This window comes from Bubalus kerabau, chromosome 9 (assembly GCF_029407905.1).
Source record: "Bubalus kerabau isolate K-KA32 ecotype Philippines breed swamp buffalo chromosome 9, PCC_UOA_SB_1v2, whole genome shotgun sequence".
NCBI classification, from domain to species: domain Eukaryota; kingdom Metazoa; phylum Chordata; class Mammalia; order Artiodactyla; family Bovidae; genus Bubalus; species Bubalus kerabau.
In genome coordinates this window covers 37,006,885-37,032,616 of record NC_073632.1, presented here as the reverse complement: position 1 = coordinate 37,032,616, position 25,732 = coordinate 37,006,885, and the positions used below count along the sequence as shown (strand labels likewise).

At 38.0% G+C, this 25,732-nt stretch overlaps 1 protein-coding gene across 1 annotated transcript; it reads left to right on the top strand.

The window, feature by feature from the left end:
* The first annotated feature begins 1,578 nt into the window (after positions 1–1,578).
* On the top strand, positions 1,579–3,016 carry LOC129659988 (thymidylate synthase-like). Its single transcript, XM_055591464.1, has one exon. The coding sequence runs from the start codon at positions 1,620–1,622 to the stop codon at positions 2,574–2,576; it is 957 nt and encodes a 318-aa protein (XP_055447439.1). The 5' UTR covers positions 1,579–1,619; the 3' UTR covers positions 2,577–3,016.
* The last annotated feature ends 22,716 nt before the right edge of the window (positions 3,017–25,732 follow it).

The following is a 25,732-nucleotide window of genomic DNA, read 5'->3' as shown; positions in this document are numbered from 1 at the left end:
AGTGGTCTTAATTAAGCAAACCAAATGGATCTGTCTTAGTTACTTAAAGCAAGATGAATTATACTAGGAATTATTAGGGCCTTTCAAAGACTACTCAACATGTTGGGCCAAGCAAGAGCAAAGAAACAGGGTAGACACAGCTGCAGATGCTAAGTACAGGATCCAAAATCCAATCTGGTAACCTTGGTGACCAGGAATCAAGTGGAGGTTGAAGCCAGGCAAATGAGCAAGACAGAGGCGGTAGTTGTTTCAATAGTTAAGAAAAGTATAGTGATGGAGAACTCAATTATGATAGAGGGCTATATCGCCCAAGTCCAAGCAGGCTTTAAAATACTGACATCAGGGAAGTCCATCAAAAAGTAATAGAACTAGTCATGTAGCTGAGGATCTAGAGCTGAGCAGAATTATCATCCAACAATTATTATAATAGGGAGCTCTGGATGCCAGCAAGACCACTTTAGGAAACTATTGCAATCACCCAGGTAAAAGGTGATGCTAGCTTGAATCAGCGTGGTGACAGTGGGCATGTCGACAATGGTCAAAATCTGCATATATTTTCACAGTAAACCCCACAGGATTTGCTGATAAAGTAGATGTGGGATATGAAAGACAGACAAACAGTATAGCTATTCCTTGGAGGTTGAAACAACATTGAAAATGAAATTATCATGAACATAAGTAATCATATAATAATATATCATGATATCTGAAACTTAAAGAAGGTACTTTTGAGAGTCAAAGAGGATTAATAATTACACTGAGAAAACAGGCAAAATAGGTTTACAGATACCCTACCATTCAATGAGCTGAAAAGTTGAATTGGAGATGGGGCTGTTGGAATAAGGAACTAAGCTTTGAATATACTGAGTCTAATAGGCCTATAAATCATCTTAAGGAGATATTGCACATAGGCCATCAGACACATTCTTCTGAGTTCATAAAGAGTTCTGAACCATATATAAAAATTTTAGTGCCATCAGTCTATTTAATGCCTTGAGACTGAATAAGAGCAAAAAGGAATTGGTACAGCTACCTAAGAAAGTAGGGAAGACCACTAGACCATCCAGATATGACCTAAATCAAATCCCTAACAATTATACAGTGGAAGTAACAAATACATTCAAGGAATTAGATCTGATAGAGTGCCTGAAGAACTATGGACGGAGGTTTGTGACATTGTACAGGAGGCAGTGACCAAGAACATCCCCAAGAAAAAGAAATGCAAAAAGGCAAAATGGTTGTCTGAGGAGGCCTTACAAATAGCTGAGAAAGGTAGAGAAGTGAAAAGCAAAGGAGAAAAGGAAAGATATACCCATCTGAATACAGAGTTCCAAAGAATAGCAAGGAGAGATAAGAAAGCCTTTCTCAGTGATGAATGCAAAGAAACAGAGGAAAACAATAGAATGGGAAAGACTAGAGATCTCTTCAAGAAAATTAGAGATACTAATTTTGCCGCAACATTTCATGCAAAGATGGGCACAATAAACGACAGAAATGGTATGGACCTAACAGAAACAGAAGATATTAAGAAGAGGTGGCAAGAATACACAGAACTGTACAAAAAAGGAGGCCGTTCTCGCCGCCGTCCGGCCCTCGCCGCCGCGCCCGCAACCAGCACTATGCCAGCGGCTGGCCTCGAGCCTTTACGCCCGCCGTCGCCGCCCGGCGTGCAGGAGCAGAGCGCCGAGCCGCGGCCGCCGCCGCCGCCGCCGCCGCACGGGGAGCTGCAGTACCTGGGGCAGATAGAACACATCCTCCGCTGCGGCTTCCGGAAGGATGACCGCACCGGCACTGGCACCCTGTCGGTGTTCGGGATGCAGGCGCGGTACAACCTGAGAGATGAATTTCCTCTGCTGACAACCAAACGTGTTTTCTGGAAAGGTGTTTTGGAGGAGTTGCTGTGGTTTATCAAGGGATCCACCAACGCTAAGGAACTCTCTTCCAAGGGAGTGAAAATTTGGGATGCCAACGGGTCCCGAGACTTCTTGGATGGCCTGGGCTTCTCCAACAGAGCTGAAGGGGATTTAGGCCCAGTTTATGGCTTCCAGTGGAGGCATTTTGGGGCTGAATACAAAGATATGGATTCAGAGTATTCAGGTCAAGGAGTAGATCAACTGCAAAAAGTGATCGACACAATCAAAACCAACCCTAACGACAGAAGAATCATCCTGTGTGCTTGGAATCCAAAAGATCTGCCTCTCATGGCCCTCCCCCCATGCCACGCCCTCTGCCAGTTCTACGTGGTGAATGGGGAGCTGTCCTGCCAGTTGTACCAGCGGTCGGGAGACATGGGCCTGGGTGTGCCCTTCAACATTGCCAGCTACGCCCTGCTCACCTACATGATCGCACACATCACGGACCTGAAGCCAGGTGACTTCGTGCACACTCTGGGAGATGCACACATTTACCTGAATCACATCGAGCCACTGAAAACTCAGCTTCAGCGAGAACCAAGGCCTTTCCCCAAGCTCAGAATCCTTCGAAAAGTTGAGACAATCGATGACTTCCAGGCCGAAGACTTTCAGATTGAAGGCTACAATCCTCATCCAACTATTAAAATGGAAATGGCTGTCTAGAGTGCTTTTAAAGGCATTGTTTGAAGGAAATTTACACCCAGGTAAAAGTTCACTTGGCTCTAAAGGCAAAGGATCTGGGTCAAAACCTGTTAGTGATCTATTGGTTATTATCCATTAACTTTTAAGAATGTTGCCACTGGCAAATAAGAGCTGTGCTGTTCTCTTAGTAATAAAAGGCCTTGGGTTTGGGTGACTCACTGAGAGTGTCTGTACATACAGTGAATTTGAATAAAGACAGGAAAGAGAATTTATATATATTAATTCAAATTTCATAGTGTTTTTAGGAAAATGGTCAGTGCATTTCAAGAATTATATAGAACTAGTTCCCCAAATCTGAGCAAGCTGGGTAACACCATCAGTCATGTTAATGCCTAGTGTGGTTATGAACGTTTAAAGTTTTATATCTTGTTACAATAAATGTTCTGCGTTCATGTTTAAAACTCTGTATTATTTATCTGTGTAGTTCCTGACTAAAGTAGATTAACTGAACCCTCCTAAATAAACACACATGTGCTGTGAAAAAAAAAAAAAAAAAAAAAAAAGAAGAGGTGGCAAGAATACACAGAACTGTACAAAAAACATCTTCACAACCCAGATAATCACGATGGTGCCATCACTCACCTAGAGCCAGACATCCTGGAATGTGAAGTCAAGTGGGCCTTAGGAAGCATCACTATGAACAAAGCTAGAGGAGATAATGGAATTCCAGTTGAGCTATTTCAAATCCTGGAAGATGATGCTGTGAAAGTGCTGTACTCAATATGCCAGCAAATTTGGAAAACTCAGCAGTGGCCACAGGACTGAAAAAGGTCAGTTTTCATTCAATCCCAAAGAAAGGCAATTAGAATGTTCAAACTACCGCACAATTGCACTCATCTCACATGCTAGTAAAGTAATGCTCAAAATTCTGCAAGCCAGGCTTCAACAGTAAATGAACCATGAACTTCCAGATGTTCAAGCTGGATTTAGAAAAGGCAGAGGAACCAGAGATCAAATTGCCAACATCCAATGGATCATCAAAAAAGCAAGAGAATTCCAGAAAAACATATCTTTATTGACTATGCCAATAAAATTCCAATAAAAACATGCTTTATTGACTATTCCAAAGCCTTTGACTGTGTGGATCACAACAAACTGGAAAATTCTGAAAGAGATGGGAATACCAGACCACCTGACCTGCCTCTTGAGAAATCTGTATGTAGGTCAAGAAGCAACAGTTAGAACTGGACATGGAACAACAGACTGATTCCAAATCGGGAAAGGAGTATATCAAGGCTGTATATTGTCACCCTGCTTATTTAACTTATATGGAGAGTACATCATGAGAAATGCCAGGCTGGATGAAGCACAAGCTGGGATCAAGATTGCTAGGAGAAATATCAATAACCTCAGATATGCAGATGACACTAACCTTATGGCAGAAAGCGAAGAAGAACTAAGGAGCCTCTTGATGAAAGTGAAAGAGGAGAGTGAGAACATTGGTTTAAAACTCAACATTCAGAAAACGAAGATCATGGCATCCAGTCCCATCACTTCACGACAACAGATGGGGAAAGGAAACAATGGAAACAGTGAGAGACTTTATTTTGGGGGGCTCCAAAATCACTGCAGATGGTTACTGCAGCCATGAAATTAAAAGATGCTTACTCCTTGGAAGGAAAGTAATGACCAACCTAGACAGCATATTAAAAAGCAGAGACATTACTTTGCCAACAAAGGTCCGTCTAGTCAAAGCTATGGTTTTTCCAGTGGTCATATATGGTTGTGAGAGTTGGACTATAAAGAAAGCTGAAGAATTGATGCTTTTGAACTGTGGTGTTGGAGAAGACTCTTGATAGTCCCTTGGACTGCAGGGAGATTCAACCAGTCCATCCTCAAGGAGATCAGTCCTGAGTGTTCTTTGGAAGGACTGATGCTGAAGCTGAAACTCCAATACTTTGGCCACCTCATGTGAAGAAGTGACTGATTGGAAAAGACCCTGATGCTGGGAAATATCGAAGGCAGAAGGAGAAGGGAACGACAGAGGATGAGATGGTTGGATGGCTTCACTGACGTGATGGACATGAGTTTGAGTAGGCTCCAGGAGTTGGTGATGGACAGAGAAGCCTGGCATACTGCAGTCCATGGGGTCGCAGAGAGATGGACACGACTGAAGGACTGAACTGAACTGAAGAGCTATCTAGGAGAAGAGGCCAAAGGCCTGAGCCTTGTTTGAGCCACTCCAAAACAAAAGCCAGCCTGAATTCTCAAAAGAACAGGAAGTTATATGACCTACTTAAGGATACAGTTCTGCCTCATGTACATAAAACCCACATGAATATAAACTGGATTTCAAAAGTTAATACATGATATTTTCTAATACTATAGTGTTGATTGCCTTTTCAAATATATAAGAAAACAATGAACCTTAAACCACTTCTTTAAATCTAATCAAACTCTATTTATTCACATAGCTAAAGACATTCTTACCTTCCATTAAACAGTATTATTACAATATTCTCATAAATCTTTTGCTAATGCCTCACAAATGGATTTTAAATAGAATACATCACAGTCTGTGTCTTGATTCAGCTCACGCTAAATGTTATAATCACTAATAGAAGGCTGCCAAACCCAGGTTCCCATGGGAGGTGTTAAGAAACTGAATAAGCCTTTGTAAAATTATTTGTACAAAATTCACCAGAACAATGTTGAGATGGATCACCAGGCAGAGTGTGGACAATATCATCATCCATCAAGCAACTTCTTAGTAATGCAAAAAATAGAAGTCCTTTGGCACAAAATTAAAGACTATATTTTAAAATGAGAAAGATCAACAAAAGAACAATAAAGACTTTAAATTTTAAATGCCTATCCTTATAAACTTTTCTCAAAAATTCTTCTTTAACTTATTTTTATGACTAAGAGTTTTACATCCATTAAAAATCTATTTGATTTTCATTCTTTTGTCTTGTGATAAAAAAACATTTCACAGCAGACAAAGCAAAAGCTAAATTGACAGCATTTAACATTTAGTTTTGAAGGAACTGGGAGACACTCATGTTTCCCAAGGTTCCTAGTGTCTAAATGTTTTTACATTAATAAAATTTATACAATCTTTAAAAAACCTATCTTTAAACTTGAGAATGTTTTGCAACAAATAGAGAAAAAGAGAGGAGTTTCAATCTAAGATCAAATTGCTTACAAGATATTTTGTTTATACCTGCATTTGTCATCAAATTGTTTTGTATCTTCATTAATGTGAAAAATGAACATGGGAGTGAGTTCTAGATAGTGATTTTATTTCCTTTGAATATATACCCAGAAGTGGGATTGCTAGATCATATTTTTAATTTCTTGAGGAACCTCCTCCACCATATGCCTATACCAATTTATGATCTCCCCAACAGGATAGGGAGGGATCCCATTTCTCCACATCCGTGCCCAAGCCTGTTATTTTCAACTTTTTCATAACATCCAGCCTAACAAGTTTGAGGTGATATCTCATTTTGACTTTAAGTTACGTTTCCCTAATAATTGTTATGAGCATGTTTTCATATACCTGTTCACCATTTGTATTTCTTGTAAGAAAAGTGTCATATCAAGTCTTTTGCCTATTTTATAATCAGATTATTTGGCTTTTTGCTACTGAGTTGTATGAGCACCTTATATATTTTGGATATAAACTCTTTATTGGATATATCATTTGCAAATATTTCCTCCCTTTCTGTAGTTTGAGTTTTAATTTTGTTGATTGTTTCAATTGCTGCAAAAATAAAAATTCAAGAAATTTTTCAGTTTGATGTAAATAATCTAGGTTTTGATAGATGTTTCTATTCAAATCTCCTTCCTCTTGAAGGTTCAAGGTCCTCTTTAGCCCTCTCATGGACACTAAACTCAAATCCACATCAATGGCATCTACCCCCACTTCAGGCCATGTATGTGTGCGCTTAGTCATTTAGTTGTGTCCGACTCGTTGCAACCTCATGGATTGTAGCCTGCCAGGCTCCTTTTCCATGGGATTCTCTAAGCAAGAATATTGGAGTGGGTAGCCATTGCCTTCTCCAGGGTATCTTCCCGACCCAGGGATCAAACCTACTCCTGCACTGCAGGCAGATTCTTTACTGTCTGAGCCACTTCAGGGCATCAGCAGGTGAATATCTATGGGTGGAAGAGGACAGAGGATTATAAATAATGTTTAGTGTTTTCCTTTTTGTATCTCTATACACTGTTTTCTGTAATAAAAAATATTTTTTAATTATGGTCAGAAAGATGAGTTGTGTTTCCTGCAACTGAGATGCCAACAATATGGATGTTTTACTCTCTATCACACAGAATTATGCATATGTCCAAAAGAAAAAAGTGTATATACTTTTGTCTTTAGCCCAGACGTAGAATTTGCAGTTCTATTCTTTTCAGAAAAGACTAGACTTGTCCTTCAGTGATACAGGAAAATCACTGGGGTCTTTTAAGGAATCTAAAGCATATTTTAATTTTACCCTTCTACCCAGTTGTTGGAACAATAAATTATGTGCAAATTTTATTTCAACACAGTATCAGATATCTTAATAACAGTGGAATATTTCTTAGTCATTTGAATCCTTAGCGTACATGACACAAATGCAGATTTTTTAAAAAGAGCTGTGTCGGCTGTATTTTATAATCTGTTTGTTGAATGCAGTCATAATATGAAATGCCTACAAAGAACATTTCCTTTCTTCCATTTCATTTTTTAAAGTGTCTCAGAAAACTTATTAGGTAAAGAGATGGAAATAAAGAAGGTTATTGTAGGAATGTTTTCACTTAAGGAGTCTTTCCTGTTGATATATATTTCTGTGTAAAATTGGGGTGGAGGGGTCTTTCCTCTCTGTCAAATCTTTGATCCTAACAAAAAGAAATATTCCAGATGAAGGCAATGAAAGGAATGCTTTTATGAAGTTCTCTCTTTTTGAAGATGGTTAAGTGTTGAAAAGTTGCCCCTTCATTTTACCTGTCTTTGAATCTTATTGTGGTTTGCTTACATTTACCAAAATAAAAATTTAGATGAATAGCACCTATGTTGAGAAAACTGAATATGAAGTGAATTTCCAAATTTCTACATTCAAAAATAGTTACAGTAAAATGAGAATTTCTTTCCAGAGAAAGAAGGAAGAGAAAGGAGAAGAGAGGCTTGCAGAGGCTGTATTTACACAGGCCAAGTAAAGTAGAAAGTAAAGATACTCTCTGGGGAAACTGGTCTCCCTGAAATGGTATCTCACCATGCAACTTTTTCCTTCCCTCTACATCCACTTCCCTGTCCCTTTTCCTTTCTAATCATCTCTTTCATTTCAGAGACACATCAAAGATGATTTTCATGCAGAAATGCCTGAAATCCATTTTCAGTGTTTCCAAAGAGGCTTCAACAGAATCATATGAATTTTATTAACTCTCCACTACATTTTTTTTTCTATCTAGACTTAGAGAAAGGGCGTGAAAGTTTGTCCTTCAGCTTCTGTCAGCAAATGACTCGTTCTATTCTTTTCAGAAAAGACTAGTCTGCTGGGAGTTCATTCTGGTAGATGTGTAGAAAAGTCTAGAAAGATAAGTTTAGATAGTCTCAGTTCTTCCAAGATTTTTTCAAAAAGTACCTTAGCCTCCTGAAGCACTACAGAAAGGGAAGGAAGTGGTATGATTCAAAATACTTTTGCCAGAGTGAGATTCTCGAAGGGCCTGGGATGTTTACAGCTACAGACAGTGTACAAGATCGGTATGTCATATTCTCGTCTTCTTCTTTTGGGTCCCCTCTACCAGCGGGATGAGTACGGGGAAGGCTTTCAGAATTTCTTAAAAAGTAACATACACAAAAGTTTCCAACTGAACCTGATCTATTACTCATCTGCTCCTGGATTTGCTTTCCTTTGGAATCATAATTAAAAACAAACACAATTTCTTAGTAATACTAATGTAACCCTGTAATTATGAAGTGCATAAAAAGAGCTAAATTTCCATTTTCCGTATTTATGCCGTGCTTTCCAGGAAAGAGACGTGTATCTAGAAGCAGGAGCAAAGGGAGGATGGACAGTGTTTCATCTGTGCATCGGTAATAAGATTTGAAAGTTCTTCAGTTTAAAAAAAATGCTTTCTGCTTCCACAATAAATAAAACCATACTTAGGTATTTAAACACGCTCCCTATTAAGATACAAAGAAGGCGAAATTTTCAGTCTTGGGTTGATAATCTCTATTGTTCTTCTGTAAATTCCACAGATATATTTTAAGAAGGGGGCTCAGTAGTGGGGACTGTTAAGACATTTCTTTAAATAAAGCACTTTAGAAACTTACATTTGTACAGATTTAATTAAAACAAAGAAGAAAAATTAACTGCTAGCATTGACAACGTATAGGAGGTGAATTAGTGGGAAGATATATACTTACACAACAACTTCTTCCTAATAGACTTAAGACTCATTACATATGTTTAATTATGATTTCATGTAGAGTAAGAGATATGTATTATATTTTAAAGATTAGAGTTCAAAAACTCTAAAGCAAAGAGAAAGTGAATAACTTTAAAGGTCACTGGCAAGTTCGTCACACCAGGGAAACTGACACAGGAGTTCTCTGGCAGTCCACACAGTTTGGTATTCATTAGACTATGTATGATTAATTTCGACATGGACAAACTTTGAACTGCAAACAATTAACAGACTTGAGCTTAAATGTCCACAGAGTAAGAAAAATAGCCTTCTTTTTAGACAAATATAGTAGTGGCTAGGTGGGCGTCTACTGACTTCACCAACATACTCTTCCCCGAAATATTACATCAGCATTCTGGAACACAGGCTGCTGCCCTCTTTAATTATGTGTTTGGATGGCTAGCTACTTTGTGGAATTAGAGAAGTAACAGTTCAGCATCTAGCCTTTCAATTGAACTGGATGACCTTATGTTATAAAGGAGTGGCAAAATAGGAACCGACCACAGGCTTGTCTGCTGGATTCAAAGATATGTTTGTGGGTAGCTATGCTGGATACTGTTGGGAAGTTTGTCCATCTTATAATAATCATCTCTTCAAAAGCCAAAAAAATAGGAGAAGAGGAGAGAGGAGAGGAAATAAGAGGCATGGAGTTGATGATGTTGATTATTGAGACTGACCATTTTATCTTTGGAAATTCTTCAAGCCAAAATCTGGGTCTGGTGATAAACAAAAATAGGAGAAGCAAGATGACTCCCCAGAGAGATTCATAAAATATAGATCAGTCAGACACTTTTATTGATGTCAGTCTAATAAAGCCTGCAATTTATCAATTATGTAAATTTTAAACTGTATTAGTTACATACATTCAAATAGTATGCACCTGTGTCCCACGTTGGACTCTTAACAGATTAAATTAAATTGGAACCACATTGTTTTTTATTTTGTGCCAACATAACTGAATCTCAAAACAATGCAATAGGAAATTACTAATACAGTCAAAACTCATTAATAAGGCATACAGTTAACTTTCTTGTCAAGTTTGATATAGAGTTTCTGTATTTTTCCAAAACCAGTTTCAGCCCAACTTCCCTTAGTGGTTTTGAAAACACAAACACAGCAAGTTGAGATGGTGTATTGCCTCCAACTCTATTCCCACAGGTGAATTTAAGTTAGTGCTACACAGTCCAAACTGTTAAAGAATTGGCAGCTGTAATACTGCAGTCTGAAGTCCACTCCAGCAATTCTAAGAGGGAACAAAACAGAACAATTTTTTTTAAGGAATGTATATCTCTTTACTAATGTTTCAGAATTTTATATGCAGGAAGGATCTTATATAATCCTTTCATCTAAGAGATAAAGAAGCCAAGAGCCAGATAGGTTACTTGATTTGTCCAAGGACACACAGTTAATGCTTGGGGTAAGAGGGCCAAGGACTTCAGCTTCTTGGCTAATAGTGAGGTTTGGTAATGGGAGACTTCATATATTCGCTATTTAAGTTTTTGATATGCTTAGCTGTTGTGATTTTTCCCCTGGTTTAACCATCGATATTATAAAGTCTGTCTCACAGTTCTCAGTGGAAAGTAGAAAAAGGGTATGAACTTTGGAAGTATTGAGATAGAAAAACTGACAGGCTTGAAACAGAGAAGACTAGACCGGTAGTCTCAAAAAATGGGATCTTGCCTTTGTTTCAGCTCTTTCTGAATTGCTATGGACTACAGTTTGCTTCAAATCCTTGAATTTATTTTTTCCTTTAGAAAATAAGAACCACAACCCTGTTCATCCCAAGGAGTGGTCCAAATGAAATTCAATCATTTAGGTAAAAATATTTTATAAACTGTAAAGTACCTCAAGTGTGGGCCATCACCATCAGAGTGCCACTCAACATTTTTAAGATCTCCAAATTGGATTTTTCACTGGCAAGACTTAATAGTGCCAGTACAGAGAGACACTATCGAGACATTGGTTAAAAGCAACAATGATTGAAAGTGCTCTCTTGCTGGGAGTTTGAAAAATTAGAAGGGCAAACACACCAAGAGTAGGGACCTTCAGGCAAGCAGATCTTTCCACAGAGACATTTTAACCCTTTTCAGCCTTTTCAGAGTGAAGGACTAAGATAATTATTCACTTGACTGTCACTTTCCAAAGTAGGTAAGGTAATTATTTCTGATGACATTTATTCCTGAGAGAAAAATAGGTGGTGGTACATCTTATAAAAATATTGTTTGAGTCTCAAGCATTGTTATATAGGAAACATTTTTCTAATGTAATATTTTAAAATAGAATTTATTTTACGTTAACAGGTTCTATAATGTATAAATAAAAAAGTTTAAAATCCTTTGGAAGGAACAATGGTCTCAGTTGTTAGTCTACCTGTAATTCTGCACCTTTTCCTGATATAATTTTTTATATCATGAAGGTATTTTGAAGGTCTGGAGTGAGATTTAGAATCAGTTTATCTATACCAGATGAGTCCTTTTCAGAAGGACTGACTGACTAATTATAACAAACAAAAAAGAAAGAGAGAAACTCAATGAATGAAATACACAATAATTTCTCTTTTCTTTATGATTTCTTAAAATTATTTTAAATATAATTTTAATGTTTTCTAGTTCTTTACATACAACTTATGCTGGTTTATCAATATTGTTTTTAGAATCCAAACATTCATAGAGGCAACAATATTTATAATGCCGTTAATGTTATATAATGAAATGTTATCTTCTACTCCAAAGCATCTGCACCCTCTGAGAACATTAATATCTTCTTTATTACTTACTGTTGATCTTTCTAAATAGTTTATATCTAGTAGAGTGCAACTTATTTATGAATTTTTATAATCTTACAATTAAAAAAAAAACTTTCCCTATTTTACCTAATTATTCTCATTTCATTGCTTTAAAACAGAGGCCAAGAAAGTATGGTCTATAGGCCTAATCTGGCCCTCTACCTTTTATTGATAAAGTTTTACTGGAATACCACTACTCCCATTTCTTTGCATATTACCCATGAATACTTTGCCTTATAATAGCAGAACTCAGTAGCTGTGACAGAGACTATATGGTACAAAATCCTAAAATATTTATTATCTGGCACTTCACAGAAAAAGTTTCATGACCCCTGTTTTAAAGGATAGTCATCCACTCAATCTTATTAATTGTGTTCAGTTCAGTCACTCAGCCATGTCTGACTCTTTGAGACCCCATGAACTGCAGCATGCCAGGCCTCCCTGTCCAACACCAATTCCCAGAGTTCACCCAAACCCATGTCTATTGAGTCGGTGATGCCATCCAACTATCTCATCCTCCGTCGTCCCCTTCTCCTCCCGCCCCCAATCCCTCCCAGCATCAGAGTCTTTTCCAATGAGTCAACTCTTCTCATGAGGTGGCCAAAGCACTGGAGTTTCAGCTTTAGCATCAGTCCTTCCAATGAACACCTAGGACTGATCTTTAGAATGGACTGGTTGGATCTCCTTACAGTCCAAGGGATTCTCAAGAGTCTTCTCCAACTGAGGGCCTGAGTATTTCCTTCTCTAACCCTTTATTCTTGTAGATCTCTAGGAAACAGTGTGCTTCTCAGAAATTCAATAATAAGGGGCTAAGTATATTCAGAGTCATGTTTTTTCCTCCTCAGTGGGAGTTACATGGCACCCAGTGGTTAGCCAGTGGCTACTCATCCTAACACTGTTGTACATCATTAAATATTTAGTTAGCAACTTATTATGTACAAAATTGCCAAACAGACAGCACTATTTTTCTCTTAGAAATCTCATCTTCTATACTACTCATCTTGAGTCATCTTCAAGATAACTGCCAAAATCTTCCTAGTCCATTATTTAATTAGATCACCCTATTTTTATATTTCTAAAAATTTGTCCTAAAATGGTTCAGAATTTTTAAATTCTCATTCTCTTTCTATCCATATACCTCCTTCTATCCACATAACTTTTTATATCCATATCACTCAGATCATATTAGCCCAGTCTTTCCCTGTTCCTTTCTCAGCCATAAGTATTCTCTTAAACCACATACTCTGTCTAGAATGTACTTAGCCACCAGCCATCTTCTACCACATGGACAACATCCTAGAAAAGGAAAGAGCAACAAGACAAAGGACATCTCGGTTCCTTAAAGACCTACTGGGGCAGAGCCATCTATTGATCTTGAACCACCCATGTACTTCTGAACCATTGTGTGAGAAAGAAATAAACCTCCTTATTGTTTAAGCCACTGTATTTTAGGTATATTTGTAACATTAGATCTGTCTGTACTCTAAGTAATGCATAACTAATTTTTATGAATATAAACCTGTGCTACATGCTTAGTTGCTCAGTGATGTCCGACTTTGTGCAACACCATGGACTATAACCTGCCAGGCTCCTCTGTCCATGGAATTTTCCTGGCAAGAGTACTGGAGTGGCTTGCTGTTTCCTACTTCAGAGGATGTCTCTTGCATCTCCTGTATTAGCAGGTGGATTCTTTTACCACTGTACCAACTGGACCAGGTTCCCTTTAATCCTATTGGTTTTTCAGTAGTTTTACTGATAACAAGTGAAATGCAGAATTTTGAATACACCACTAACTTATTTTCTCTCTTCCTATTTACCTCTTTACTCCCCATGTAACTTTAAAAAATAAAATCAAAGTGTTTCTTCCATTATGTGTAAATTTAATTTGTTTCAAATAGCAATATATATTATATTTTGCTAAAAATCCAGAGCTCTTCCTATCTTGTGAAACAAATTTTTCATAATTTATTTTTAATTGGAGGATATATGCTTTACAATATTTTGTGATACATTCTCTCAAACAGGGCAAATCTCTATACCTTGATGATTTTGATTCACTAACTAGAATCTCAGAGTGATATGACTATCTGTGTCCTGATAGTTGTTTATCTTCAAAATCAAAAAGGGGCTTTTAAAATAAGTTCATTGCTGTTGTTTAGTCACTAAATTGGGTCCTACTCTTTGAGACGCCATGGACTGTAACCCACTAGGCTCCTCTGTCCATAGCATTTCCCAGGCAAAATTATTGGAGCGGGTTACCATCTCCTTCTCTAAGGAATCTTCCCAACCCAGGGACCAAACTTGCATCTCCCACAATAACAAGTGGATTCTTTACTGCCGAGCCGCCAGAAAGCCATCAAAAATAAAAAAAACATTTTGGAGGTGGTTACATTTAAGTTTAGCCATGTTGTCTCCATGAATATTGATAACCAAATATTCCTCGAGGTCCATAAATATTTTTTTTCACTTTAAACATAGTTGCTTTCATAGATGAACCAGTATTGAATTATCAAAATGAAACGCAGAATGAAAATATTTGTTTTATTTGCAGAGTGGGAAAAAGTTGAGCAGAAAAGGGTCAATTCAACGCTTGTTATTGTTGTCATTCAGTCGCTAAGCTGAGTCCAACTATTTGTGACACCGTGGACTCCAGTATGCCAGGCTTCTCTGTCCTTCACTAATTGCCAGTTTGTTCAAACAGAGGTTTTTTGGTGTCGGCTATGCCATTCAACCATCTCATCTTCTGTCATCCCCTTCTACTCCTACTCTCAATCTTTACCAGCATCAGGGTCTTTTCCAATGAGTCAGCTTTTCACATCAGGTGGCCAAAGTATGGAGCTTCAGCATCAGTCCTTCCAATGAATATTCAGGCTTGATTTCCTTCAGGATTGACTAGTTAGATCTCCTTGTAGGCCAAGGGACCCTCAAGAGGATTCTCCAGCACCACAATTTGAAAGCATCAGTTCTTCAGCACTCAGTCTTCTTTATGGTCCAACTCTCACATCAGTACATGGCTACTGGAAAAACCATAGCTTTGACTATACAGACCTTTGTTGGCAAAGTGATTGCTCTGCTTTTTACTGTGACACAGCTTTTCTTCCAAAGAGCAAACATCTTTTAATTTCCTGGCTGCAGTCACTGTCCACAGTGATTTTGGAGTCAAAGAAAAGATAGTCTGCCATTGTTTCCACTTTTTCCCCATCTATTTGCCATGAAGTGATTCAACTGGGTGCCATGGTCTTAGGTTTCTGAACGTTGAGTTTTAAGCTAATTTTTTCATTCTCTTTTTTTATCTTCAGTGGACTAAAATGGACCAGAATGGGCAAATTTAATTCAGATGACCAGTATATCTATGGCTGTGGGTAAGAATCCCTTAGAAAAAAATGGAGTAGCTCTCATAGTCAACAAAAGAGTCCGAAATGCAGTACTTAGGTGCAATCTCAAAAACAACAGAATTTCTCAGTTCATTTGCAAAGCAAACCATTCAATTCAATGATTATAAATGGTTAAATTCTGGCCAGGGAATTTAACCCTCTGATACAAAAAATTAAAATGTACAGGGAAAAAAATCTTCATACAGTTATAAAATTCTAGGAAGTATAATCAGAGAAGGCAATGGCACCGCACTCCAGTACTCTTGACTGGAAAATCCCATGGATGGAGAAGTCCGGTAGGCTGCAGTCCATGGGGTCGCTGAGTGTCAGACACGACTGAACGACTTCACTTTCACTTTTCACTTTCATGCATTGGAGAAGGAAATGGCAACCCACTCCAGTATTCTTGCCTGGAGAATCCCAGGGACCAGGGGAGCCTGGTGGGCTGCCATCTATGGGGTCGCACAGAGTTGGACACGATTGAAGTGACTTAGCAGCAGCAGCAGCAGGAAGTATAATATGTCAAATATGCATTTTTCAAGATAACAGGCCCTGTAGAAATATAAACAGCCAAGATAATTTTTTTTTTATCAAAGAAAGCCTCTCTCACAAATGATGACCTCAGGAGAAATTGAATAGTGACCTACAAGGAGTGCAGAATCAGGCTGAATAATCAGGTTGAGTGACAGATTTAAAGTCTGTAAATCAGATTTGTTTTAATTGATCAATAAACCAAGGTTACTTTAAAAAACTAATACTTGGGGGGAAAAACTGTCTAAAATGCTTAAGCTTTATTTATGTTCACATGAGTTTTACTTATAGCTTTTAAATTTTCCAACAGGATGACAACTAAAGATAAATCTCCTATACATCAGGGATTTTGGGGGGGGAGCCTGACAAGTGAAAACAATATACCTTTTCAATGGCAAATAAGAATATGATCAATCACAGAGAAGGAAACACAATTCCTTATATTCGAAGTGCTGAAGATTAAAGGTCTTTCTGTTGAAGAACATTCAGAATAAGCTAGCCCATAAACTTCATGATCTGGTGAGCTTCAATATACCCCATGGCATAAGGATCGCAGGACTGTTTCTAAGACAGGTAATGTCTATAATAACCTGGTTCACAAAGGGAAAGTAGAATAAAGAAAAATGTTCTAAGAATAATGGATAAAAGATAACAAGGAACAGACTTAAGTTACTAGACTTCAGTTACTAGAAGTTTGATGGGGTAGGAAAAAATGTCACTTTTCCTCTGATGGGCTCAAAAATATCACATTTTTCAGACTTCAAACAGCTTTAATGTGACTTATTCCTAGTTTACTTCCCAACGGTGGACTGTATTTTTAGCTTGTTAAATATCATAGTAAAGATGTGCAGGAAACACATTTAAACCTTAAATTTCTCAGACAAGGAGACTGAACTAGTTTGCTTTTATTGAAATGGTGAGTTCACAGACACCAGCCAAATGTTAAAGTTAGACATTCAAGAATACTGGAGTGTCACTAATTTTAGTAGGCTCGATTTTTCCTTACATTATCATATTATGTTTCAAATAAATTTCAGTCTACTGGGAGTTATAAGGATATCAAATTTTATACCCTTTGGAGATATAAAATATCTCCTCTTTGAGAATTTTGCTCTTCTTTTAGCTGGGGAGGAGTATTTCTTTGCAAGTGTCTTGGACTTCAGTCTGAGGAAAGGAGAAAAATAGTATTTATTACAGTGTGGGGTTGTGTTTTTTGTCATATGGAAAAGTAGTAGAGAAAATAAATGCAATGTATTATGAGAGTTTTCAGGTATCTTAGAATAAACCTTTTTATTTGCATGCTTTTAGTTTCCCCATGAGGGCTTCGGCACTTTAAAAGTCAAAGCAAATTTAACAGCATTTTCCCCCTCAACACAGTTATATGTGTTTAGACCCCTGAAGGGAGAAGGCAATAGCACCCCACTCCAGTACTTTTGCCTGGAAAATCCCATGGACGGAGGAGCCTGGTAGGCTGCAGTCCATGGGGTCGCTAAGAGTCGGACACGACTGAGCGTCTTCACTTTCACTTTTCACTTTCATGCATTGGAGAAGGAAATGGCAACCCACTCCAGTGTTCTTTTCTGGAGAATCCCAGGGACGGCGGAGCCTGGTGGGCTGCCGTCTATGGGGTTGCACAGAGTTGGACACGACTGAAGCGACTTAGCAGCAGCAGCAGCAGCAGACCCCTGAAGAAAATGTTTTCTAAGTTTGTTTTAAAAGCCCTTCAGTTGAGTTCACTGCATGTTTCAAGATGTTCAGTGTAGATTTTAATAAGCTAATAGAAGTGACATGACACCACCCTAATGGCAGAAAGGGAAGAGGAACTAAAAACCTCTTGATGACGGTGAAAGAAGAGAGTGCAAAAGTGGCTTAAGACTTAATATTCAAAAAATGAAAATCATGGCATCTGATCCCGTCACTTCATGGCAAATAGGGAGAAAAATGGAAACAGTGACAAATTTTATTTTCTCTGACTTGAAAATCACTGCAGACAGTAACTACTGCCATGAAATTAAAAGACACTTGCTCCTTGAATGGAAAGCTATGACAAACTTCAGTTCAGTTCAGTTCAGTTCAGTCACTCAGTCCTGTCCGACTCTTTGCGACCCCATGAACTGCAGCACGCCAGGCCTCCCTGTCCATCACCAACTCCTGAAGTTCACTCAGACTCACGTCCATCGAGTCAGTGATGCCATCCAGCCATCTCATCCTCTGTCTTCCCCTTCTCCTCCTGCCCCCAATCCCTCCCAGCATCAGAGTCTTTTCCAATGAGTCAACTCTTTGCATGAGGTGGCCAAAGTACTGGAGTTTCAGCTTCAGCATCATTCCCTCCAAAGAAATCCCAGGGCTGATCTCCTTCAGAATGGACTGGCTGGATCTCCTTGCAGTCCAAGGGACTCAAAAGAGTCTTCTCCAACACCACAGTTCAAAAGCATCAGTTCTTCAGTGCTCAGCCTTCTTCACAGTCCAACACTCACATCTATACATGACCACAGGAAAAACCATAGCCTTGACTAGACGGACCTTTGTTGGCAAAGTAATGTCTCTGCTTTTGAATATGATATCTGGGTTGGTCATAACTTTCCTTCCAAGGAGTAAGACAGCCTATTAAAAAGCAAAGACATCACTTTGCCAACAAAGGTCCATATTGTCAAAGCTAGGGTTTTTCCATTAGTCATGTACAGATGTAAGTGTTGGCTGAGGGCTAAATGCCAAAGAACAAATGCTTTCAAACTGTGGTACTAGAGAAGACTCTTGAGAGTCCATTGGACAGCAAGGAGATCAAACCAGTCAATCCTAAAGGAAATCAAGCCTGAATATTCATTGGAAGGACTGATGCTAAAGCTGAAGTTCCAATATTCTGGCCACCTGATGAGAAGAACTGACTCATCAGAAAAGACTCTGATCCTGAGAAAGACTGGGGATAGGAATACAAGGGGATGACAGAGAATGAGATGGTTGGATGGCATCACTGACTCAATGAACATGAGTTTGATCAAGTTCTGGGAGATGGTGAAGGATAGGAAAGCCTGGCACACTAGGTTTTTATAAAAATCATCAATAATTTTATTAAACATATTTATTAAGCTATATAATTAGCTGGAATGATTCGAGTAGTAAGCTGAGGTGAGTTGGTGCAGTTACTAAAGGAAGTTTCCTTCTACCTGAAATGATGATGTGATAGAGGGCTGGCTACACTGGCTTTGGGCTCTTGCAGAGGAAATGGTTCTTCAGATGGCAGCTACTTAGTTACCCCTCTCTGCTTCATGAAAAGCCAAAAAATTAACCTCCAGAACTAATCTGCTGAGTTATGAAGCCAAACATAATCCATTTGCCCTATCAGAAAACCCAACAATATCTGGTAAGGAATAAGACTAGGCTTTTTGGATAGCCAAGTTTGAGTCTTGATTCTTCCATTTGAGTGGTAGTAAGGCAAGTGACTGTAGGGAGGAGGAACCTTATGCAGTAAATTTATATTTATATAAATAGTATATTTACAATAAATAGTATATTTACCTGTTTAATTAACCAAGCATGAGCTTCTCAAAATGTGCTCCATAAAAACCTGAGGATCACCCAAGACAATTTGAGAAAAATGTATTGCCAATAATAATGTTATTATTTGATATTTTCATAATGTTGATATTTGTACTGATGATGCAAAAGTAATATTCGGTAAAACTGCTGGTGCTTTAGTACAAGTCAGGGCCATGGGACTGAACTATGGTGGTAATCATTGCATTCTGCATCATTACTTGCAGTAAAAATAAAAAATTGCCAGTTAGTTTACTTAAGAATATCATTGATAAATTAGGAAAAATATTAACTTTATTCAATCTAACTCTAGTGTATACAAGTGTTTATCATTCTTTGTGACAAAATGATTTCATACAGAAGGCCCTCTGGTGTCAATAACAAAGTATAATGAAAATCTTGAGGAAAAAAGCCCTAGTGTGCTTGTTTATGTTGTGAGATTATCTAGCCATAATTTTCAAGGAATTGTTGAGCAAACTCAAAATTTGCTGAGAAAATTGTTGAGTAAAAATTATTTTACTTGAAAAATGACTGACAGACAAAGAATCATTAATCTGACTTGAATGTTTAGAAGATATTTTGCCAAAAATAAATGAACTTCTCAATTCAAGGATAACAATTGACATTATTACCAGTAATAAAGAATTTAAGCTTTCATAGGAAACTTAGAATTTTGGGAAACTGGTATCTGCCACTGTGAACTTAATTCCAAATACCAAATGCTTAAAGGCTTAACAGAGGAGATCACTGGTGATATTAACAAGTGAGATTTTTTTCAAATTGCATAATGAAATGTGTCAACCTTTAGAAGATTTGTATAACTGTGAGTTGACAGTCTTCTGATAAAAAAAGCATGCTGTTACTGCAAAAAAAAAATTAATAAAAGATTCACAGATCCATTCAAAGTTCACAGTAGAGAGTATGAAAATTTCACAGGCGTGATTTTAGATTCCACATTGAAACTAGCCTTTGAAACAATTGTTGAGAGTTTTGGTGTAGTACTAAAGGAGAATATCCACCATTATCTAAAGAAATTATAAAAATAAAACTCCCTTTTCCAGCTATATATTTGTATAAGGTCGAATGGGCCAAAGAACTAAATAGACATTTCTCCAAAGAAGACATCCAGATGGCTAACAAACACATGAAAAGATGCTCAACATCACTCATTATCAGAGAAATGCAAATCAAAACCACTATGAGGTACCATTTCATGCCAGTCAGAATGGCTGCAATCCAAAAGTCTACAAGCAATAAATGCTGGAGAGGGCGTGGAGAAAAGGGAACCCTCTTACACTGTTGGTGGGAATGCAAACTAGTACAGCCACATGGAGAACAGTGTGGAGATTCCTTAAAAAACTGGAAATAGAACTGTCTTATGATCCAGCAATCCTACTGCTGGCCATACACACTGAGGAAACCAGAAGGGAAAGAGACATGTGTACCCCAATGTTCATCGCAGCACTGTTTATAATAGCCAGGACATGGAAGCAACCTAGATGTCCATCAGCAGATGAATGGATAAGAAAGCTGTGGTACATATACACAATGGAGTATTACTCAGCCATTAAAAAGAATACATTTGAATCAGTTCTAATGAGGTGGATAAAACTGGAGCCTATTATACAGAGTGAAGTAAGCCAGAAAGAAAAATACCAATACAGTATACTAACACATATATATGGAATTTAGAAAGATGGTAACAATAACCCTGTATGCGATACAGCAAAAGAGACACTGATGTATAGAATAGTCTTTTGGACTCTGTGGGAGAGGGGAAGGGGGGATGATTTGAGAGAATGGCATTGAAACATGTATAATATAATATATGAAACAAGTCGCCAGTCCAGGTTCGATGCATGATAGTGGATGCTTGGGGCTGGTGCGCTGGGACGACCCAGAGGGATGGTATGGGGAGGGAGGAGGGAGGAGGGTTCAGGATGGGGAACACATGTATACCTGTGGCGGTTTCATTTTGATATATGGCAAAACCAATACAATATTGTAAAGTTAAAAAATAAAATAAAATAAAAAAAAAAGAAAAGAAATTGGCTTAAAACAAAACAAAACAATATATTTTAACAGATTGAATACAAAAGCAGAAATGTGAATTCAGTTGTCTTCTATAAAGCCAGATGATAAACACAGAAATTTTCTTAAAGCAGTGTCACTTCTCACTATTATTTTTGCTTTTGAAAATAGTTACTTTTTATAAATATGTTACTTTGTTAACATGATATGGGTTTATTATAGATATTTTAAAAATAAATATTTATAACATTTTAAAAAATTATTATATGATATGTAATCATAGACAGTCTATAGGTATAATCCATACAGGGAAAGTTCTTAGGGTTCTCTTTGGTTTTTTAAGAGTGTGAATGAGTTCTGAGACAAAAAAAGTTTAAGAACCTCTAAAAACAATGACCTGAGCTTCCACCTTAAGTAGTCAAAAAAAAAAAGAAAAGAGCAAAATTAAAGTAGTTTGACAGAAATTATTTAGTAGAAATGAGAAAATAAACAGAAAAATTTGATAAAGCCAATAAAAATATCTTTGAAAAAGCCAACAAAATTGATAAATCCCTAGCTAGATTGATAAAAAAAGGGAGAAAGAGAATATAAATTACCAAAATCAAGAATGAAAGGGATTCATCACAATAGATTCTACAGATCAGACAAGAAAAATAAAAATATTTGGACAATTTTATGCCAACAAATTTGACATTCAAATTTGACATCCATTCAAGGAAATGGACAATTTGCTTGAAAACACTTTGCCAAAACTGATGGGGGATAAAACAGAAAATTGGTTAGTTTCAATGTGGAATCTAAAATCATGCCTGTGAAATTTTCATACTCTCTACTGTGAACTTTGAATGGATCTATGAGTCCACACGGAGAAGGCAATGGCACCCCACTCCAGTACTCTTGCTTGGAAAATCCCATGGATGGAGGAGCCTGTTAGGCTGCAATCCATGGGGTCGCTAAGAGTCGGACACGACTGAGCGACTTCACTTTCACTTTTCACTTACATGCATTGGAGAAGGAAATGGCAACCCACTCCAGTGTTCTTGCCTGGAGAATCCCAGGGACGGGGGAGCCTGGTGGGCTGCCGTATGGGGTCGCACAGAGTTGGACACGACTGAAGTGACTTAGCATAGCATAGCATGAGTCCACAGGTCTGTAGTATAATCTGGGCAAAAGCTACAAGTGTGGGAATTATCAGCATGTAAAGCCATACCTGAGATTACCTGGAGACTGAATGTACATGGAAAAGAGAAAAGCCACAGGACCGGATACTAAAGTATACCAGCATGGAAAGGTAGAACATTGGAAGTGAAGCTGGCAAAGGAAACAGATAGCATATAGGCACTGAGGCAACAGGAAACCAGGATACATATGGAGATGAAGAAAGCGGTCTTTTCTATCAAATGCAACTGAGAGGGTAGGCTCCATTGAATTTGGCTATACAAAAGTCACTGCTGACCTTGACAAGAGCATTGTTAGGGGAGGATTGGCAAAGGGAGTCTTATTGGACTGAGTCAAGGAAAAGTAGAGAGAGAGAATGTAAACAACTTTCAATAGGTTTTATTGTAAAGAGAAGAGGAAAAATGTGTTAGCAGATTGTAGATATGAAGATTAATACATTTTTAAGGTTATAATTCCAGTGGGGAAAATCCATAAGAGCAGAATGATGTAAAAGAAACACAGCTGATCTATGCATAATAAGCGGAGAGAATGGGAGGGGAAGCAGAGAATTTGAGCAAAGACGCAGGTGGGTTTCTGACTTGATGGTGGGAAGATGGTATTCCCAGGAGAGGGCTTCGGTTTCTTTGTAAAGCATATGGAAAGTCAGCAGATGAACACAAAAGAGGGTGGGACAGAACATGAAATACAGGTGCCAGAGATAGGGAAAGTGAACACCCAGGGAGATTTCATAGGATTGTAGGATACAATTGAGTGCCCATTTGAGAACTAACGTGAATTTTAAAGCATTTAGCTGAGTTGTGAATTTCTTCTCCAGCAATGTTCAATTACTTTAACTAGGAATTGTCAAAACAAACAAATTTGGCAGAGTGGGAGAGAAGCAGGGAGATTGAGTGTTTATACCACTCTCCCTTCTCCCTAATAACAGAGTAAAACAGTGACCAGGGGCATTTTGCTCCAAACCCACTGCTAAACAGCGTGTGGAAGGAACTTGTTTTCCAGAAATTACAGTTCCATGTCCATGACGTCCACAGTTTTCAGTGGAAGAGCAGAAAGGTGGTGGTCCACCGCCCTGAAAATTCTGGCTTTTAGATTCCACCTTCTTTTTTTTTCAGCAGTCATCTGACCATTAAACACTGCTATCTCAGGTGTTTCTTCTTCTAGAAGGATATGGAGAACTTATCTATAACCCTGCTCAAATTAAAAGTTTGTTGCTATGTATTTGTTGAACCTCACATAATTCCTGAACGAGAGAGGCTTGGCCCCTTTTTCCTGGTGACAGGAATCAATGTGACAAAATTTTAGATACCAAAGAGTTGATAGGCACTGAAATATCATGACCAACCAAGTTACTAACATTGTCCTCACCCAATCGTTCTTATCCTCTAAAAGACTCACAATGAGGTCATGGCACTTATGATCTGGAAAAAAGCAGAGATGGATTCTTTGCAGGCTGATGATCTATCTTTAGAGCTCACTGGAGTTCTTGGCTCGTCTAAAGTTCATCATGTGAAATGTTTCAGCCATCTTGACAGTGTTATCACCCAACATGCACGTGAGCTTTGCCTAACACTGCTAGCCAGTCCTAAAATACAATACTGGGCTCTATGATTAATTGCTCTAGATTGAAAATCTATTTCAAAAATGACAACAACAGGCATTTGCATACCTAATTAGTTTTCTACCATGACTTCATTTTGTCATTGGTAGTTATAAGTAACTACTTATAACAGCTAATATTTATTGAGTACCATTCTAAATGTTTTATGTAGATTAACTCATTTAATCCTTGCAGCAACCTAACAAGATAGATACTATTATCCTGCCCATTTTAAAGGTAAGGAAACTGGACCACAGATGGAGTAACCTGCTCGAGGTGAAGGTATGATGTATCAGAGCTTGAGTTTGAACCTTGCATCTTGGCTTCAGGAGGTAGTCATCACCACATAATCACATGAACTGCCCCACAATTTACCAGGCTTAAATAAAATAAATAATTATTTATTAGACTGTGTCACTTTGTTTCTACTAAAATTTTATTTTAAAATACCCTATGTTGTTGTTGTTGTATTTAAAATAGTATAAGTTTGGTCATTTAACTTGAAGAAATTGTGTTTGCATGAAAAAGAATCAGCCTAGCTGACCTAATAGAATTCTCTAAATTCTCCTTTCTGTATTATCATCAGAAAAATGTAAATTTGAACCATATAAAATAGCTCTTATTTTTATTTTTAAACTAGCAAACCTAGCAATTTTGTGTGGCTCAGCTTAACACAAAGAAGTCACAAATCGACATTCAGCCTAGCTCTGTTTTATTTCGGTATCTTGATCTTCACTGCCAATCACAATCTCTTTCTTGGTCTCCTTTGTCTCAGGTACAACGACCATCTCTCAATGCGAGAGCAAGTCAGGGCTAGGGAATAAACTGTAACTGAAGGACAGAATCATTTCTCACAAGACAGTACTTGGCCACTGGTGTCTGAACACTTCTGACCTTGGCCTCGTGTGCCCTGGGAGCTTTTCAGCCCAAGTGCTCAATAATGAGAGGTGTGACTTGCCTCTGAAAGTAGATTCCATCTGAGCCCTTAGTACTTATTGTTTTTCAAAGAAACTCCTCTTGAAACCTAATAGTAAGAGTTGGTCTTTCAGATGGAAAACTTCATTAGTTATAATAGTTCCAAGAAGAATGTCAGACACTCAGGAATCCTAAGACCTACAACATGCAAAATTCCACATTTCTCCCACAGGAGTTTTCAATGCTAAAAACAGCATTGATGCCAGTCTTCCTGGCAAAAACATTGCTAATTGACAATCAGAAGAATCCAGCTAATGTGTCTATTGAGTGTGAACAAGAGAGGTTGTCACATCCAGAAATTCCAAAATAGTTTTCTTTCTTTAGAAAATGCGTTCCTTCCCAGGACAAGAAGCAGTTCTCGTACATGCTGTAGTCTGTGTCATTGGTCACAGCCGAGGCAGAACAGAGGTGATTTCTGGGCTATTGTCATCTTCTGGGCAAGTGTCATCTTCTGTATTTGGCAAGGGTAGCCGTCTGGATGTCCTCATCACATGAAAAGGTTGATAAGCACGGTCATTTTAAAATTTGCCCAGAAAGCCTATCAAAGGTATGAAAGGTGGCACCCAGAAGATAAATGGCAGGGTCAGGGAACAGGAACACGCTTGTTATCGTTGACACAGACCATTCTTTCTGTCAACAAGATATCACCAACACGTCTTTTGCTGTGAGGTGATATGTTAGGGAGATACAAATAAGAGAATATAATCCCTATCCACTT

Coding starts and splice junctions, on each gene's coding strand:
- LOC129659988 (XM_055591464.1), top strand. CDS start 1,620: ATGCCAGCGGCTGGCCTCGAGCCTTTACGCCCGCCGTCGCCGCCCGGC.